The 20020-nt window shown below is 43.5% G+C and overlaps 1 protein-coding gene across 1 annotated transcript in view; it reads right to left on the reverse strand.

Moving 5' to 3' along the window:
- The window catches only part of mast2 (microtubule associated serine/threonine kinase 2), a 160886-nt gene that overhangs the window by 119300 nt on the left and 21566 nt on the right, over positions 1-20020 (reverse strand). Inside the window, 2 exon segments of the mRNA XM_065955551.1 lie at positions 11238-11428; positions 12270-12420. Of these exon segments, the coding sequence (XP_065811623.1) occupies positions 11238-11428; positions 12270-12420 (342 nt within the window).

Consider the following 20020-nt stretch of genomic DNA (forward strand, 5'->3'; position numbering starts at 1 on the left):
AGAAAAGAACGGAACAAAAAGCGAAGGAAAAGTTTGAATATCAACTTGAAGCAGGTCTTTTATTCCTCAGTTATGAATAACCGTAACAGCAGAGACTGAAAAATTATGCCTTGTTATGCCGCCTAATTATTTCAGAGAAATGAGTTGCCTGGAGCCTCGGCTGATGTTGTGCTTTGTTTTCCCTCGGTGCATTCCTAATGTGCACTGATCACACGCAGACGCTTAATTTTTCATGGTCTGCCTCTAATTGCCGTCTGCAGTCAGACACGCTGGATCACTGCAGGAGGTGACTTTTTGCATGAGAAGATGTGTGTGTGCGTGTGTGTGTGTGTGAGTGTGTGTGTATTGGCAGGTAATTAACTCAATATAGTCAAAAACTCGAGAGGAAGCAAATGAACCAGTTAAACCAAATTCTGGAGTGTGTTTTTTTTCCCGGGGATGATTGTCATTTGCAGGCAGGAGGTAATTATCCAAAAAGAGTCCAACGGAAAAGAAAAACGAGGAGAAAATGAGCAACCCGTATGACTCCTGCCCATTAGCTGTAAAGTAGTGGAACATGTGCAGGGCTGTAGATGGACTCGGGTTAATATTTGCCTGCACACACATTGGAAACCAAACACTAAGGTCCATTCATCCGTGGCTACATCTACTTTTCTGGGCTGGGAGGCTAAAAGCCTTTTGCTGCTAATCAGGCAGGATGTGAAAACCAAAAGTGTGAGGACAAAAAGAAGATGGAGAAAAAAACAGGTGGAGAAAAAGGTAAGATTTTAATGCATGAGGACAGAAAGAGTGAGAGATTAACTGAAGATATTCTTGCAGACGAGGGTGGAGGTAATTAGAGGTTCAGCAGCAGCTGACCGGTGACACGTGGACCTTGTTCTGAACACACTCCTCACATTTTCACCTGATTAAAGCCTGTCACCGTGAGGGGGATAAAAACGTAAAGGTTGACATCGATGGCAAACGAGGACAACACGAGAGCTCGAGTCTGCTTAACGAGAGCGTTTGTTATGAAATCAGTCCCTCCCCCCCAAAACGACTGCTGTGGTGCAGAAAGAGCTTTTATTATGCGAGACCAGTCGCTCGCTTTAATTATTTATCAGCCTATTTCAAAATGTGTCAGTGAGGACTGCAACAAGAGTTAGATCATAAAAAGGAAAATGGGGTTTTAGAGAGGCTCACAGTTACAGCAGAGACACAAAATAAAAAGTACCCGATGCAGGTCACTGTTACCTCTTTACTCATTAGCCCTGCTCATATAAACCCAAACTATTTTTAAATAAGGGGATTTATCATCGATTTACTCCTTCATCCTTCACAAAAAAAACCTAATGGTGGAGTGAATCTGATCAGAGTTCTGATTCAGACTTCTTAGGTGGATCAGACACATTTTGAAGATTTAAGTAAAGGGGAAAACGTGTTTGTGCCCCGTGTCCACCTGGCCTTTTTATCCGTACAGAAAAGAGCTAACTGTGCGCTCAGGAGCGTTTGCATAAAGCGTTTGTGCGCTGAGAATGTAAGCACTGCACGTCCATCCTGTCTCCATGACAACAGTCTGTTTACAACGATCGGTGTATGACCGACACTGCACCGTTACTTTTTACTGCATGTTTGATATTTGATGTTTATGTCCTGATCAGACACGGAGCGAGGTAGTTAGGTACAAGATAATATCATATCAATATCATACACATTTGGAAAAGGTTGCCGGTGACGTCAACAGCGCCATTCTGAAAAGTTAAAAAAGAGTTTAAACTTGAGCGCTCAGAGGGGTCGAACAAAAAAGGCGGAGTACTCGGAAATAAGACACTGGGCGCTGTGCTTCTTCCCCGGGCGGATGCTTTCTGCTGCTCTCTACTCATTCTAAAAAAACTCTAGGTGGACACAGGGCCTTAGTCTTCCTTAAAGATATTTTCAGGTTGTTTAGTTTGTTTGATTTTTTTTTGTTGTCAGCTGCATTACAAGAAAAACAACAATTGTGATTTGCATGCAACTGGGTGAAAGAAGCCGAATGGGCCAAGCAAGAAAGACGTTTTTATGATCTCAGTTTTATCCAGACATTAGCTGTCAGCCCCCTGAGATAAGCCGATGCATCAGGAAATATTCAAGAGGCAAGGCAAGTGGGAGGGGCCGGAGGGGATCATGGTGCACGTAGAGGAGCTACTTCAGACTTTTCTGCTTACCAGCTTCTTTGTTCTTTTGTTGATATAGTGAATACGTCCAACTACATGTAGCATTGATATAAAGCATTAATCGTCCTCACAGCACCAGCCTCTGTTTGTTTTGTCCACCATTTCAGTGTTGTAGTCTTTCTAGAACAAGCCATAGCAATGTTTGAAATGCTTTTCAACCTCAGAGGATGTATTCATCCTTCAACTGAAAGTGTCATCTGATAATTGGGCCTCTAACATGCAGATAATTAATTATCTGACAATAAACCATTTATCAGGACATGTTTCCATTAAGTTCCTCCCTCCCTCTGAAAGCAGATACACAAAGCTGTCCACTTCACCTCCAGCTCTAATTTTATCCCTCCCCCCCCCCGCCTCCCTCTCACCTCCTCCGCCCCCCGTGTGAGTTTTGTTATTACACTCTCTGGCTTGATTTATTTATTCTGTCCGTCACAGCGCTGCTCTTTGCCCCTCCATCCCTCCTCCTGCATATTTTCCATCTCATCTCGGGATGCTCGGCTGGAGTTGTCGAAATCTCTTGTCTGCGGAGGTGTGAGATGTGAGTTTGGAAGTCAGAGCTGTAGCCCTGCAGGCTTCCTCTCTGCCCTTTATATCTCGCAGAGGAGACAAACAAAACAAAACACTGCTCATATTTAGGAAGCTGCAGAAAGATTTCACTTTTTTTAGTATTTGTTTTTTGCTGCCTCATTGCTATTTCCAACAAACTTGGACTGAAAGTGAAGTTTTTAACATTTAAAATGAACTCAAATTCAGACAAGCGCCCACTTGAACACAAGTATTGAGCTCCATAAAGCCTAAATAGCCTAATGATGAAACTCAAACTTAACCCTGTCACTGATTCTGACGTCAGAAGAGGACGTCTATCTGTGCAGCACTTTAGTATCTCAAACAGTGATTATGGGGTTCCTCAGGGATGTCTTCTGGGTCCTATTATGTTCTCTTTTCGGTGGCAAAATGAATCACAAAAGTAACTACTGTTTTACTGATGACACACAATTTGAGGCGAGGAAGAAAGAAGAATCTTTGGATTCTAAACAGTCGCCTCACTGCTTGGTACTTTGGACCTAAAACCTCAATTTGTTTCGCAGTAGGGACGGGACAAAATATCAATACAGCAATATATATTGTCGTCCTGACTCATGTGATACAATTATCTACACACTGGTGCCAAATATCTTTATTATGATTTTTAAAAAATCAGCGCTCTGGCTTCTCATTTGGCTTTGGCATGATACTGTAATGTGACTGCAATATTTCATGACCTCTCAAGAAAGTCGATCAAACTGAGAGAACAGCTAAAACCTCAAGCAGTGTAACAAACCTTTCATAACCGGTGGGACGTTCAAGGAGAGTCGGTATCTGCAGTGAAGTAGTTCACCTCTAAAAGCTCTCTCTGCTGTGTCTCCTCTCTGCTGCGGAGTCCAAGTTCAAACAAGGACACTGCAGTCGTCGTACGGAGCCGAGCTAAATGGACTCATCGCTCACCTGGACCTCAGGTACTGTTCGCCTGCCAGCTCAATTCAGCTCTATCCTTTCTTCTAAAAAAACATCCAACGACTCTTTTTGAGCTTAAGCCTCTCCTCGTCAACTTAAAGAGGATGAAAACATGAAAGCTGAGAGAAAGGAAGGAAGGAGAAGAAAGTGAAGTGAAGACAAGGAGAAGGCAATAAAGTCTGAACGGAAATGCAGGAAAGGCAAAGAAACTTAAAACGGGTCATTTAAGGTCTGAATGTTTTCTCATATTTCTCAAAGCCTGGTTCATAACTAAAGGGATTATACAAAGAAAGAGGAATGCATGGACTCATCCATATAGGAAAAAAGCTGCTCTGTTTACATGCAACACACACACAGGCTGTAACTCGTTCTGAGCATGAAGGACAAATGAGACTCAGCTATATTCATACACTTAGCATGACTGCATGCTGCATTAGACCAGATACAGCATGACGAATGATCTGAGGAGATTCCTTTAGAACTAAATCCAACGGGGGTTCTTTATGATCCCCGAGAAATAGACTATTAAAAATCAACACGGCAGCACCATTCACTTATTTAGACGGTTAAGGTAATCAAACGATTCAACAGTGTCCTTAAAACTCTGAATGCACAATGTTCATGACATGTGTGTCCTTAAAGGATGTCAAAGCAAAGTCTGTAGAAATATCAATATGTCGACTTTTATGGATATAAATCTTCAGTTTTCTGAACACAAACTCACTGAACCCCTGATGTCTTTTTTGAGATTCATCAGCTGGACAATATCAGATCATTATATATCCTTACCACAAGTGTTTGATAACTGCATGTGGGGGCCCAAAATTCCGTTTTTGGATGGGCCCTAATTATACGTATAGAATAAATGTTTTCTAAAGGTGTGAATAGGAGCTATTTAAATCCAAAATAACGGTGTGAGAAAATGTCCGAGGTGTGTGTGTCTAAATATACGGCGGGCATGTTTGGCCTGCTGTTTCTCGGCAGGTGAGGTCAGAGAGTACAGCAGCACAGTTTCCTCCTTCAGCGATGAATCATGTTCATGACAAGGACAACTGACAGCCCGCGGCAACATGAAGAGGTGTGTGTGTGTGTGTGTGTGCGCATGAGTCAGGTGAAAGTGAACAGAAGCAGGACAGACTTCTTGTAGATATGAAAGTAGGAGATAAGCTGAGCAAAACACCACACGCACACGCACACGCACACGCACACGCACACGCACACACACACACACACACCCTGTGCTCTCCTCAGAGAGAGTCCAAGCCTTCTGCATGAGTCATCACAGCCTCGCCCTCAGTGCTCTTCTACTCTGCCTGTGCTGTGCTTTTCACCAGTAGAAATCCTCACATCACATTCAGAGAGAAACACGAGTGTTTACTTCCTCGACTGGAGACATCCTTCGACAGAATTAACCGAAGATTACTAACTTCTAAACTAAAAGGTGATGGCCTCAAAAGAGAGCATTCAGACTATAACTAGCTGTCTAACTCTGACAGCTGTACAGATAAAGCAGTAAGCATTAAAGGTCAAATATTCTGTAAAATACACGTAACCATGTTACTAACACTAACATGTGTATCTAGTCTGTCTACAAACCCCCTAGTGATGAGAAAAGTCCATCCTCTCCATCTTCTGCCAGCTCAACTTTTCAGAAAATGTGTGCTCAAACAGGCCGTTTGGAGATTTTCCCTTCATGACATCACAAAGGGCAGTAGCCCCTCCCCCAGGTGGGTGACACTCCCACAGCTAGGTGTTTGTTCTGCCCTCTGAGTCTGCCTTCTCACCGTAAACAATAGGACATGGAGCGAGAAAGACCAAGTACACCCGAGCCCTTCCAGAGAGGGGGCGTGGTCAGACACAGCTCATTTACATATTTAAAGGTACAGAAACAGCTCATTTACATATTTAAAGGTACAGACACAGAAACAGCCTGTTCTGAGCAGGGCTGAAATAGAGGGGTTTATAGACATGATCAAATACAGGATCAGAGTGGATTTAGAACAAGAAACTTCACACATGTTGAAGAGGAGCTCTGAGACTTATTTAAACTGAAGAGGAGGAGAATATGTCACCTTTAAAGCTATAAAAATGTCCGAAGACCCCCTGCTGCAATGGGCTCATCATGAGTGTAAGAGGTTGATCACATGAATATCAAACCTCCTAACAGCAAACAGAACTGCACCTGAAATGTCTCGATCCGGTTTGTTTTGAAGTATAAATCAAAGATGGCCTCTTTGTTTTACGTGAGCTCATCCTGTGCTTAAACGCTCTGATATCAAAGTCTGACGAGCCGTTCGAGCCGCCGTCTCTTTCGTTGTTTCTGTCAGTCACGCAGGGGAGAGCGGGAAAGAGCACAGTAATTATTCAACATGTTCTCATGTATATTTAAGCGGCAGCTGCGTCAGCCTGTTCCGTCCACAGCTCCAACACAACACAACACAGGGCGGATGGATGGGGAGGTCAGCGAGGCCGGGCGTCTGCAGACAGCAGGTGTTCTACACAAAGAACTGCCTACACACAAATCTGCTAAATTCATCTGCACTCATGGACAACATGCAGGGAGCAGTTTGTCTTGTTTTACTTAAATGACAAGAGACAACAACCCATACAACACATGACCTGTTAGTTATGGAGCTTTGGAGGCACTTTGTGAAGTTGAGACAGAGCCAGTTAAGCAGTTTCTCCCTGACTGAAATACAATATGAATCAAAACGAGACCAAATAATAAGATAAGATAATTCAGATTAGTTTATTGGGATCCACATCTGTTTCTGCATTGTTTAGCTATTCTTCCTGAGATAAGAGAAGATAGAAAAAAGTCTGAGTTAAAATAACAGCTGGAGCTTTAAGAAAAATTGTGTGCCTTGTTTAAAAGTCAGGCCCTCTTCCTGAGCTCATTACCCCAAGAAGTGCACACTCACTGCAGGACTTAGCACTTGTACCTACACTGCAAGCTACCTGATTTAACACAATTTGTTTTAAGGGAAAAGGCAATTATTTATTTTCTCTTCTTTGCAGATACGTCTGCGGCGGTCATATTCACCGGCTTGAATCGCTTCCAATAGCTGAATTGTATCCACGCCTCACCTGCTGCGCTGTCATTGGCTGGGGGTAACACACCAGCTCCCCGTCCACAAACGTCCCGAGTCAACCAAAACAAACCAGAACAGTAAAATCCAGTCAGAGGACAGAGTCTCTGCAGACACAGTCACCACCACACATGTACGGAGGCCCAGAAGGGACAATGGAGCAGCTTTACCTTATACAAGTCTATATTTTATTTTGAAGGAAAAAGGCTTTTGACTGTATGGTTAAGATATTTATGTTTTCTGTAATTATTCAGCAATTTCCTCCGTCAATGATTCTGTTTTATAGACTTTAACGAGCTCTTAGCTGAGGTCGTACAGATTCTCAGGATGTGGATCAGTCAGAAACACTACAATGAATATAATTAATTAAAAATATCAGTGGATTACTCCTGGACTATTTCTACTGCAGATTTCTTGAGGTTAAGAATAAAAAATAAAGTGTGAAGTAAATAAATGAAGGAGAATGTGTCAAATAAATGCTAAACTATCACTATAGTTTTGCAGCCTTCTGTAGATGTTGCATGAAGATTTAAGATTTCCCAAAATGTTTCACTGTGTCTCTGACGTGATAATGTTTTAAGGTAGGTAGTGTCTCGGGACAGAAGGTGTGGAGGTAAAAACTCCTGTGTACTGTCTGACACGAACCAGAAAAACAACAAGGTGAGTGTTTTTTTTTTATTCACCTGACTGTGACAGTGTGATCTCCTTCAAACTCTCGTGTGCGTCTCCCTCCCTGCGGAGTTTCGCTGCCTTTAACGACGATGTGCCAAAAAACACTCGAGCGTCGGCTGCAACAATACAGCAGCACTTCGCTTTCATCTGCAGCCCCGTGCTCGGCTTCCAGCAGAGCCTTTCATTTGTCTCCCCCCCTCCCAAAACAAATGCTAATGCTATGCTAATCTGATTGTGTGTTATTGCAAAGTTTCAGCCCTCTTCAGTGGATGAGAACCGAGCTTTCAAACACACTCTGACTAAAAAGGATGGTTTTATTTCTTTATCCAAATCTCTGTGTGAGTGTCTACACACGCACGCACGCACGCACGCACGCACGCACGCACACACACACACACACACACACACCACCTGGCACTCACAGGGGTTACCAGGCAATACTCAGTTGTCAGCCTTGGGAAAAAAAAACACACACACATGCACTTAAACAGAAGTGTGTCAGAGTCAGAAGAACCAGCAGACCCTCGTCCATTAGTCAAGAGGTAAACACCATCTGGACATCCACAACAAACACACACACACACACACACAGACACACACAAACTCCATGAGCTCCATTCATGTCACGTAATACACACCCACACACACACACACACACACACACACACACACACACTAACCTGACACAGGTGCAAACAGCACAAACACAAAGAGACCCTGAGGGAGGATGTTTCTGTCCATTAACATCCGGGGAGGCACAGCACACTTTGTTATCCTCAGCGCAGAGGGACAATAAACACTTAAACACTAATCCTCCTCCTGCAGCTTTAAGAAGTGATGTCATGTCAGCCAGGTAATAGATCAACCTTACCTGTTCAGCAATCAATTTCACAGTGGGGATTTTACCCTTAAAAACATGTTCCACAGTCTGTGATGACACTGTTAGAGAGGTCTTATAACAAATATGTTTTCATGTAACTTCATGAACAGAGGCAGTGGTGGTGTAAAGTTATTGTATGACACTTAAAGGTGACATATTCTCCTCCTCTTCAACCCGTTTAAATAAGTCTCCTCTTCAACATGTGTGTGAAGTTTCTTGTTCTAAATCCACTCTGATCCTGTATTTGATCATGCCTATAAACCCCTCTATTTCAGCCCTGCTCAGAACAGACTGTTTCTGTGTCTGTACCTTTAAATATGTAAATGAGCTGTGTCTGACCACGCCCCCTCTCTGGAAGGGCTTGGGTGTACTCGGTGCTTTCTCGCTCCATGTCCTATTGTTTACGGTGAGAAGGCAGACTCAGAGGGCAGAACAAACACCTAGCTGTGGGAGTGTCACCCACCTGGGGGAGGGGCTACTGCCCTTTGTGATGTCATGAAGGGAAAATCTCCAAACAGCCTGTTCGAACACACATTTTCTGAAAAGTGGAGCAGGCAGAAGACGGAGAGGATGGACTTTTCTCATCATTGAGGGGTTTTGTAGACGGACTAGAGACACATGTTAGTGTTAGTGTTATAGAGTATTTTGCATCATATGTGACCTTTAACAATTCAAGGTTAAAGCTTGGTCATTGTGCTTCATACTGCTTAAAGCCAAAGAACATGTCCGACAGTATAAAGACGAGGTGATGAATAAGATCGAGTTGCAGCAGAAACTGAGAAACATCAGATGCTGTAGAAACCACAGACTACTAAAATAATAATACCACACAAAAGGAAAAGAAGAGGACACAAGAGAAGAAGAGAGATGGGCGAAAAACACAAAAAGCAATCCAGAGGGGGCTCAGGTGTTCTTTCTAAATCCTAATGTGAGTCAATTCAAACCACGAGATGGAGCTTTAAGCCGACTAATGTGAAAACTCTGACAGCCGTGAGCCTGAGGAGCAACAGCGTGCTGAAATATGATGTGCATGAACCGCTGTTTACTAAGAAGGAGCGTGCGAGAGAGAGAGAGAGAGGGAGGGAGTGAAACAGTAGAGACTGCCAAGAAAAAGGAACACATTAATAAGGTTGCCCTTGAGAAATATAATAACCTGCCATCATTCACTCAGCCAGAATAACTCTGCAGAATACTTTCTCCCTTTCTTACGCGAGGCTGCATCTTCCTGCTGGCTGCATCGAGCAGAGAAACACAGAGAGAGGGAGGAAGCTCATTTTGAAGTTGTTTAAACAAGCCATAACAACTCTCTTTAGCTTCAGGATTCAGGACAAACAGGTGGAGCACAAACACAGAGGTCAAAGGTCATTTTGTTTTAAGACATGTGATAGATTCAGTCATGTGTTAAAATGAGGGATGCATTTTAAATGTTCACAAATTAATTGTAAATAAATGTCACAGAGTATCATTGTGCTTATCAAACGAACACAATGCACAGATGAGCAGGTAGAGTTTGTTTTCTCTTTACTCTGATGCCATCTGCTGGTTGTTTTCCGATACTGTGTGGATTTAAAAAGGCTCTAAAGCCTCCTTCATTTTTCAGTTGGTTGATTCCTTCCCTTAGACGAAACAAAGTGTAGGGTACACACACCCAAAGAAAAACACTCACACGTGCTGGATTGGAAATCAAACTGAAGGTAAGAATCAAAAAAAATAAATTACCCGTAGGTGTGAATGTGAGTGTGGCTGGTTGTTGGTTAAGTGGCCTCATTATATCACAGAGGGGACAAAACTATTTCTGCAAAACATGCACCTGTTCATGATTGCATATTTCTCCACTCCTCCCTGTTATGATGCAATTTAGACCAGGGCCAGCTCGTTATGGGGTTTTTGGGGCCGATGGCGATATCGATATTTGGGAGAAAAAAAAATCTGATACCAACATATCGACCGATCTATGTTCAATCTGTAGAAACCCACTCTCTCTCTCTCCCCCCCCTCTTTCCCCGAGCTCTCTATCCTCTGTCCTGTCTCTCAAATAAAGGCCCAAAATAAATCTTTAAAGAAAAATAAGAAGCACTAGTCATCGACATAATTCATGAATTATCAACTGACGTGCAATCAAATGTTATATCTACTCTGTACTTACTGATTGAGAAAGAATGAAAATAACCTACACTGTAAAATAATATGTTTAGTATAATGTGAATGTGGTTTAACTTCTACAGGAATAATCCTGTTGTAATCCCCTCTACAACCAGCAGGGGTCAGAGAAGTGCAGCATATGTTTAAAAAAGCACACAAGGAGAAACCTGCTGCAGTGATGAGGAGTCAGATGTGTGTGTGTGTGTGTGTGTGTGTGTGTGTGTGTGTGTGTGTGTGTGTGTGTGTGTGTGTGTGTGTGTGTGTGTGTGTGTGTGTGTGTGTGTGTGTGTGTGTGTGTGTGTGCGTGCGCGTGCGTGCGTAAAACACTGAGTCATCCTCAGTCGGCCTCCTGCATTGAGCTGGCACAGTTTCAGCCCCAACAGGCAGGATCCATACGGAGACGGACCGCCTCCCTGTGAGTCTGCAGATCTCTGACCAGCTGACTTTACTTCAGACTTTTTTAAAGGGCCAAAAGCAGATTTTAGATTTGAGTTTTTAGATGTGCACCAAAGTAATATGATGAATCATATGATGGTCTGGGAAACCCTGCAGCAGCTTATTATGTCGGCTAAAATATTGGTGCCATTCTTTCACAAACAAACGAGGGTGGAGGTCAGATCCATTCATTGTAACTGAAGACTGAAGACATAAAAATCATTTAGAGGATTATTCTATCCAGGGCTTTGCATGCACACAGCCATCTGATATCTTGAACCGAGAGTAACCTCACACTTTGAGGAGTGGGTGTGCAGGGTTTAGGTAACTTACCAGTCCAGTGAGAGACGGCGCAGACTGTCCCAACGTTTGGCTCCTCATCCGGACCAGGTTGTTCGCCTCTCCTGCTCCTGCAGATATTCCTCCTATGGCCCCGTGGCCTCCGAATCCCCCCGAGGGCCCCTGCCAGGCCAGCTGACTGACACCGGCATGCAGACTGCAGGACAGAGGCAGCAGCTGCTTACCTGAGAGGACAGGTAAACCACAGAGTTAGGAATATCTGCTTTCTAATACCATGACCCACAGATTTGGAGGATATTGCAAGGGGCAATAACTGATTTCATTGTTTATACTCAGTACAGCTCTGTGATTCAGAGTCAGACCTGATTACGTTTTTACATGTCTCCACTCGGAGTCTCTGGATGAGTTTCAAACCGGCTCAAAATCAATCACAGCTCAATTTAAGAAAGCCCTCAGGCCCGATGAACCCTCAAGAAGAAGAAGACAAAAGAAACACCAAGAAAAACCCGGAACCTGTGCTTAAAAAATACAACCATAAATCACAGAGCTGCTGCTCCTCCTCCTCCTCATGGGATTAACATCATGACCTTTGTTGGCTTGGAATATGGCGGGTAATCTGTGGTTCAATTTTCACTTTTCAGATTATGGACATGGCAGATTGGCGGCAGATTAAGAGCATGAGTGATCATGAGCTACAGGACGACCTCAGCTAACTCCACTCCCAGGAGAAAAAATAAAAACGTGATAGTTTTATATATTAGTTTAACATATTTTGGTGTTAAAATGACTTTGACCGTCTGTTTTTTGCCCACTGACAGGCTCAGATTGTTATCCTTCTTTATAAAGTGAGATCCTACCGCCAGAATCACGCGTTGTACACAAAACTCCATTGACAAAAATAATGCTTACGTCGAGCAGCATGGATAATGCTGTTCTGCCACTGCCTCAATCAATTTGCTTTTTTTATTGTGTTGCTGTGTGACTCTGTAGTCTTCAATTTTGTAGTTGAGATTCCAGACAATATTTGACACAAACTAACACAAAATAAAAACATGTTTTTGTTACCGGTCATGGCCAGGCTGCTGCGTCGCGCCCAGCTCTCATCCTGGCTCAGCTGCCGGTGCAGTTTGGATTTAGTGGCAGCAGTTGCCGCTGGCGACAGGTCGGGGTTACTCAGCTTCCTGAAGAGAAGAGGAGGTGGAGCTGCAAACTCCTTCTGCAAAGAAAGAAGAGAGAGCGAGAGAACATTAGCATGCTAACACAACAATGCAGGACACAGGTGATCGAGCAGAGGACAATTTTGGAATATTTAGAGCCATGCAATGTGCGAGCTGTTTTTGTCTTTGTTTTCTTTATACCATGGCTGCAATTATAATTAGTAATTAGTAAGAGAAAGAAAAAAAACACAGAAATTATAAGTGATTAAATGTCATGTAGTTTTCAATCAAACACAGAAAACAACTCACTATGACCCCTCTCTTGTATAGTTTCCTTTTATTTTCTGTGTGTGTGAGGGAGCGGGCTGAGAGCCAAAATAAAGTCATAAAACACAACACTAACCACTCGCTGACACCACATCTCCTTCTTACACGGTTACAACACACAAACGCACACACACACACCTGTTTTCCTCAGCATGCAACAGGAGCAGTTAACAGTTAGCATTAGAGGCAGTATGAGCGGGCTCTCTGTGGTTAGGGATGAACAACGTGTCAGCAAACAGCTGCAGAGCGAGTGGAGAGTGTGATTTATAATTCAGTCTGTGGGTGTAATGAGGGAACAGTTCCTCTGGACTTCCTCGATATCCCAAAAGAAAGCTTGGGGAAAATGCAGAGGAAATAACAGCATGCACGCACACACGCACGCACAGAAGGTCTGTGTGTAGGATTCTGCTTCAAAGCGTGTTGGAAACGTTTCTGCTCGGTTTATTATCCGCCTCGTTCTTCCTCTGTCATCTGTTTTGCCGGTGGACCCAGCCCGTTTGACGAGACTTTTCCAGGAACATCTGGACAGCCCAAGTTAGCACACACACACAAACACAGACACACACACACGTGCATGCACACAGTTCCCAGATGGCTGCACATGTGAAAGAGCTTTAGTGAAAGCCTCAGTTACCTTCAACCTGTCTCGCTCGAAACCCCTCAGATGGAAACACAAACAAACATCCATTAACTGGAACTGCAGTAAATTATCTGCTGCAACAGGACATCAGTGATCCACATCAACATTAACACATGACGCTAATGGACTAACAGTGTCACTTCATGTCACGTCAGAGCAGCTGCTCTCATCTACAATCACAGCCCGATGCTGAGTGAGTCAGACAGCAGCTTCACACACTTCAGCTGCGTCCAAGTCCAGGGTGGTGAAAAAACTCAACGCGCTCTCTTTTGCAATGTCACAAACATTTATGAAAAATCTGCACAGAGGAGCATCAGCTACGCTTTGTACAGGAGATGAAATATAAGACTTGATACAGAAACACTGCAAAATCTAAAAAGCTGAAAAATCTGCTTTACCTTCAGTCCTCGTCTAACTGGTTGCAGGTTCAACTCCTGCCTGTTTTTAAATACTATCTAGAGCTATGCCCTCATCTAGCATCTCCATTTGAGAGGATTGCTGAGATGCACAGCTGCATGTGATGACTGTCATGACTTAAATTTAGCTTCTTTAAACATGATCAGAGCACACATAACATCTCTACCTTTCAAACATAAAACTGATTGTTGTGCATTATTTCATCCCTGTTGACTGGCAGCTTCAGTTGAGGCTGAAGATAATGATGCATCTCTCTCTCTCAGGGAAAACAACTCAAATGTAACGCCTGCTGAGCTCTGAAGCACAATGAATACATTTAGAATCTTTTGTCACAGCCTGTTTGTCTACTGCAGCTCTTTATTCCACCAGCAGGGGGCAGACAGACAGTACTCTGCAGAGGGAGAGAGAGATTGCAGACAATCCGATGAGCTGAGCTTTCTGTACACACTGAAACTGAAATCTATAAACACTGAAAACATCTTAGAGGTCAGTGTGTGTGTGTGTTTGATTTACAAGAACTGTCACACAGTTAGCTTTACAAGACTTGAGTTGTCAACATACACACAGAGAAATCCAAACTATAAAAGCCAAGAAGTGACATTGTGAAGTAAACACTAGTTTTGACATGTCAGCCCTGCTAAACATCAACACATTTTCACATCATCCACGTAATTAAAGTAGAGAAGGAGAAAGAAACACACGGTTGCTTTTTCTGGAGAGCCATTGGTGCAGCCTGTTAGCTCAACCCGTCACAGCTCCATCAGAGTAAAGAGCCAGCACACCTGTCTGTCTGATATTCACAGAACATGTGTCACCTGTCTGCAGACACAGAGGTGTGTTTTATCTACTGGAGTACAGAAGTTCACATTTATCTACAGAATCCAATAAGGACATTTGAAATTGACTTGAACGGGCCATAAAAGGCCTGAGCGTCAACAATGAGATGACTTATAGCTTTCAGTGAACAGACACACACTGGGGTTCAAAATATGGAGCACTTCCAAATGAGCTCTCCTTCATCAGATGCAGATGTATTACCTGATGAGCTAATGCTTATAGAGTTGTTTTTTTAGCTTTCACTTTCAGTTGGATGAATAATGCACAGTGAGCAGAGTGGCCACTGCTTCCTTAAATCCTGTATTTAGCATTAGCGTTGATAGCATAAGAGTTGTCTTCAGACATGGGCAATTGCATCATGTTAGCGTGCTCTAGTGCTAATAAAAGTGACGACTGCATCCCTACAAAAGCCCCCCAAGTGTCTTGAAGGGGTTTGGTGTTGCTCAAGCAACAACCTCCGGTGTTGAAAAATAGAAATCTGCAAAAATCCTGCAGTTGCTTGAGTGTCCACTAGAGGCTGGCTGCAGAAGCACCAGAACTCACATACCCAACTGTGTCAAATAGAACAGTCTTTGGCAACAGGGGTGACGGAAATACACCTGAGGCAGAAAATAATCCAGCTGCTTTTTAACTGAAGATGATTGTCTGATAAACACTCTGAAGCGCTCAGCGGGGAGTTTGAATAATTCGGTGTGTGATCTATGTTTTCCTTTGATACACAAATAGATCAGTCTGCATCAACTGTAACAAAAGGATGTTCAACAGTGTCACAAAAATACCACAGGAATGTTTTCCAGGACGCACACTGAAAGCAGGAACTTCATGAACAAATTCGACGTATGTTTCCTAACACCAAGAGGGAAGTAAAACGAGGATTTCATCATCTTCTTCTTCTTCTCTTTTTCCTCCATCTTCCCCTCCTCCCCTCTGTGCTCCAGCTTCCCTCCGGACTCGTGTTCCCGCTGAATCACATTTGGGCCGACATTCGTCTTTTGTCACATCCTGCAGAGAGCCGTGCCGCACTTTAATGTCACACGCACATGTACAATCTATCACATCTGTCGTCCCGTGGGGCTGAAACTATAAGCTGCCAGCTGAACCCAGCGCTTGCGGTCCCGCACCAAAAAAAACACACAAAGAAGAACACAAAGATGAGTGGTGTTTGGTGCATTAACGGAGGTTAAGTAAGTTGAGGATAACCACAGACTTTGGTGATCAGCAAAATCACATCCTTTACTGCAGCTCAAGCCCACACAGCCAAAAAAAAAAAAAAAGCTAAATCAATCTTGTGTATTGTGTTTCTGGCAGCAGCAGCAGCCCAGTGGTCCAAAACGTGATTTAAAAACTCTCTTGGCTGTGTGTTGACTGTCGACTCCATCAGCTCCAATGGTTTGCGATTGGATTTTAATGCAGTGGACGGCTGCAGAGGGAGATGGATGGGAGGGCATTACACAGCACAGTGCAGTGTGTGCGGTGAAGGACTGCACAGTGAGTTTGTGATGTTTGTGCTTTGTTTGGGGAGGAAAAAGTCACAAAGGGTGTGTCTGTGCGGGGGTGAAGGCCGACCACCAGCGAAGAATTACAGCGCTCAACGTCCAGACCAACCACACCTCGACAATCAGCACTTTCTGTTTTGCATTTTTCCACTTTAATCTTGCTGAGTGGAAACATATCCTGAGCTGCTGGTGTTTGATGTTTGCTGTCAGCAAACTGAGGAGCAGACAGAACATCCACAGTACAGTGTGTACCTGCTGCTGCACAACTTTCATCACCTACACCTGTCGTACCTCAAAGAGCCATCAGAACAAACGTGATCTGAATATTCATTATCAGCCTACAAGCTGATCTCTAATCACATACTTACGAAGAGCCTCAGCCGAAAATGTTATCATTGTTTTAAAAACTGTAAATGCATTTTTTAAGGCTTTTAAAATTGTATTTTTAAAGTATTTTCTTCTTCTTAAAGGAGCTATATGTAACTCTGACACCTAGTGTTTAAAATGGGTACTGCAGTCCAAACTCAAAACATTGTAGAGAGCTGTCTCCCCCCGCCCCCTCCTCTCTAGAGTGGATGCTCACACAGGTTTCCACGTGGCAGACATTGAAGCTTCAGTGTTTAGCCAACGTTCCTTAAAAGCCTCTGCATGTTTCTAATAAGCTCCACGAGCAGAAACGTGCTCAAACTAGGATCAATATTGGAGATGCTTTTGAAAAATGGAGAGAGGTTAGAACACAGAAAGGTTTACAGACCCATGCAGAGCTGGATAAACACTGAAGCTTCAGAGTCCACCACATGGTGACCTGAGTGAGGGGGGGGGGGGGGGGGGGGGGGGACGACGACAGAGACAGCTCTCTACAATGTTTAGAATTTAGACTGCAGTACCCATTTTAACCACTAGGGGTCAGAGTTACATATTGCTCCTTTCAATTTTTCCAAGAATTCTGAATAATGCTGAAATAACATTTTGGCAAACAGCAACCATTTTCATTCCTTTATTGCCATTAAAAAACATATTTTGAAACTACTTTTGGGGGGAGCTGATGGCCTACTGGTTAAGTCACACCACATGTACAGACGCTGTAGTCCTCCAAGAGGGCAGTCCGGGTTCAAGTCCGACCTGCTGCTCTTTTCCTGAATGTCATCCCCCTCTCTCTCTCTCCCAATGTCTCACTCTATCCATTGTCATATCCAAATAAAGGCAAAAAACCCAGGGAACTTTTGCTATTTGTTCATCAATATGTCAAATGCTACATGATGAATCAATTGATCAAGAAGATCTTAGCAGGTTGTCTGTCTCACAAAAAAAACTGATAAATGTTTTGTAATCTATACAAAAAAAAAGTTCTCAAATTAACTAAACACAAGTTTGATGGATCCTTTTTGTTCGTACCAAAGCAAAGCTTGTTTTGATTGCCAGTCCTAAAAAACATTTAGGAAGGTTGAAGGTGATCAGTGAAATTATAGGGAGACACGAGTCTAAACTTGATCCCTGCAGAGTGTGTGTGCATGTGTGTGTGTGTGTGTGTGTGTGCATGTGTGTGTCAATGTGAAGGTGAACAGGTTAACAGCCTGCCTCAGCGAGCTGAGAGTATTGAGCCTGTTACATCATGAGAATTACCACGTGTGTCTGAGCAGGATTACGTTGCATCATGTGTGCTTCCTGTCTGTCAGCGGGGGGGCGGCATGCAGTGCTGCGTCAGTGTAAAGTGTGTATAAGTGTGTGTGTTTGAGTATGTGGCTGGAAATCGGAGCTGCTACAAGTGCTGATGTGTTCCAGCTGTGTTGAGGCTGAACCAAAGTACTCTGGGGGGAAAAAGGAGGGAGGGAGAGTTTTGACAGGAGGAGAAAAATGTGAGGAAAGGGAGCGGAGACTTCTGACGGATGGATGTGAAATATGGAGGGAGGAGAGTAAAGTGCGGCAACATAAATGCTGCCTCTACTTAACTGGTATGTGAAGAAAACAGTTTGATGGAGAAGAAATCACAAAATTGTGCCTTAAATCTCCCAAAAAGCAACCCACAGCTAACACCACGGCGGGACAATAACATGATTTAATGAGCTTTACGCCTCCGTGCTGTAAAACTCATTCATGCCTCGACGTGAAAGAGAGCTGTGAGGAATGTTATTACGACTTTTTTCTGTTTCCATAAAAACAACCACAGGTCAGGATTGAGTCCGTGTCGAGAAAACATGACTCTTCTTGGCTGCATGAAAGCGGAACGTGATGCCAGCTGAGCGTGTCTCCTCCAATATAAGCAAGCAGTTCTTCTTAATAACGCTTTAAGTGGACTAAATGTTCCTGCAAAGAGGAACATAGAAATGTTCTTTCACTCACGCTGCTCCCAGCAAGTGAAACTGGATCGGATCAAGATGATTGAAACAGACTTCTATGATTAACTAATCTGGATTACCAGCGCTCTAAACGGGACTACATACTGCATACTTTGTCCACAGGGGGCGCCAAAGCACACACAGATATGAAAGTTCCCTCACAGACGATTTGAATTACATCTTTCAGGATTGATAGAGCTATGGGGTGGATTATTATATCAGTGTTTCCCACACAGACGATACTCGGGTGGGCCGCCCAGGTAAATTAATTTATTATTTATTTCTGACCTGTTTTTATTAATTTTTTCATTCATTCAAAAAGTGCAGGCTAGCTCATGGCTCCGTGTAGGAAGAGACGGGAACCAAGAGAGCGGGGGAGAGAGTGCACGCGAGTGAGTGCAGACGGGGAATCATGAGAGTGATTATCTCTGGAACTACAGGTCTAGGGTGCCGGATAGCCTAGTGGTTATGTCGCGTGCCCCGTGTACAGAGGACATAGTCCACTCCTCAGTCGGCGTTGATTCAAATCCGATCCTCGGCCCTTTGCTGCATGTTATCCCCTTACTCTCTCCTCCCAAACATTTACTGTCCCTCTTCAGCTGTTCAGTCTAATAAAGCCTTGTGTATAAAAGCTGTTTTAGTCAAGGACTAAAGAGAAGAACATACTCACTGATTAATAGGATTTTAAGTAAGAGTTTTTAGATCGCGGTCATTCTGTGTTAATTTACATTTAATGTGAAGCTACGCGCTAACTAAAGAGCGCTAACATTAGCATGCTAACACAACAATGCAGGACACAGGTGATTGTGTCTCAAGCAAAGGACAATTTTGTCCACTGCTTGTGCTTAATTATGGTGTGTTCTAATTGATAACTCCTTCATGATAACTCAAGGGGAGAGGGGTTGGAGGTGTGTCTCTGGAGGAGAGCGGAGGCTTCAGTATGGAGGAGGTGTGGCCAAAAAGCAGTTTGTTTTGGTTTCATGCTGGTGCTCAAGGGCGACACCTATTGGATCAAAAAGTCCTTTAAAGTTTTCCTCCTGAATCCAGTCCTCTGCTGGGCTCAGGATTATCCCGTGATTGGGGGGTCAAAGTTATCACAACACTCTTTGAAACATCAAACATCTCAGGTGTAGTCAGATAAAAACCAACACTAGATTACCTGATCTTTTGAAAAATCACTCTCAAGATTACTCTCAAAGACAACTGGGCCCTTGACTGGAGTGAAATTGATGATTTCTGTATTCACTGTGTTCCAGGAGACATCAGAATCCATGCAGAGTTAAGTGGTTTAAAGGTAACGGCACAGCTTCCCTCCCGTTGTTAACGGTAACTGAAAACACAGAGACCACATTACAGCCTCTGGATCGACTGCAGGTTTCATTCTTCTGACAAACCTCAAAAACACGCGAACGACCTCAGCGCTCAGAGCCCTCACACACCTCGGAGAGCGTGAATTTACTTTCAGAAGGGGTCTGTTCTTTCCAGAAAACATAGAGCGAGCACAGAGGAGCCATTCATCAGACACAGTGTACAGTCTGACCAGACAATGTTTCAGCCGAGTGTGAACTACACGGTTTAGGAACCCGGACAAAACATGCACACTTTA

This window comes from Labrus bergylta, chromosome 6 (genome assembly GCF_963930695.1).
Source record: "Labrus bergylta chromosome 6, fLabBer1.1, whole genome shotgun sequence".
NCBI lineage: Eukaryota > Metazoa > Chordata > Actinopteri > Labriformes > Labridae > Labrus > Labrus bergylta.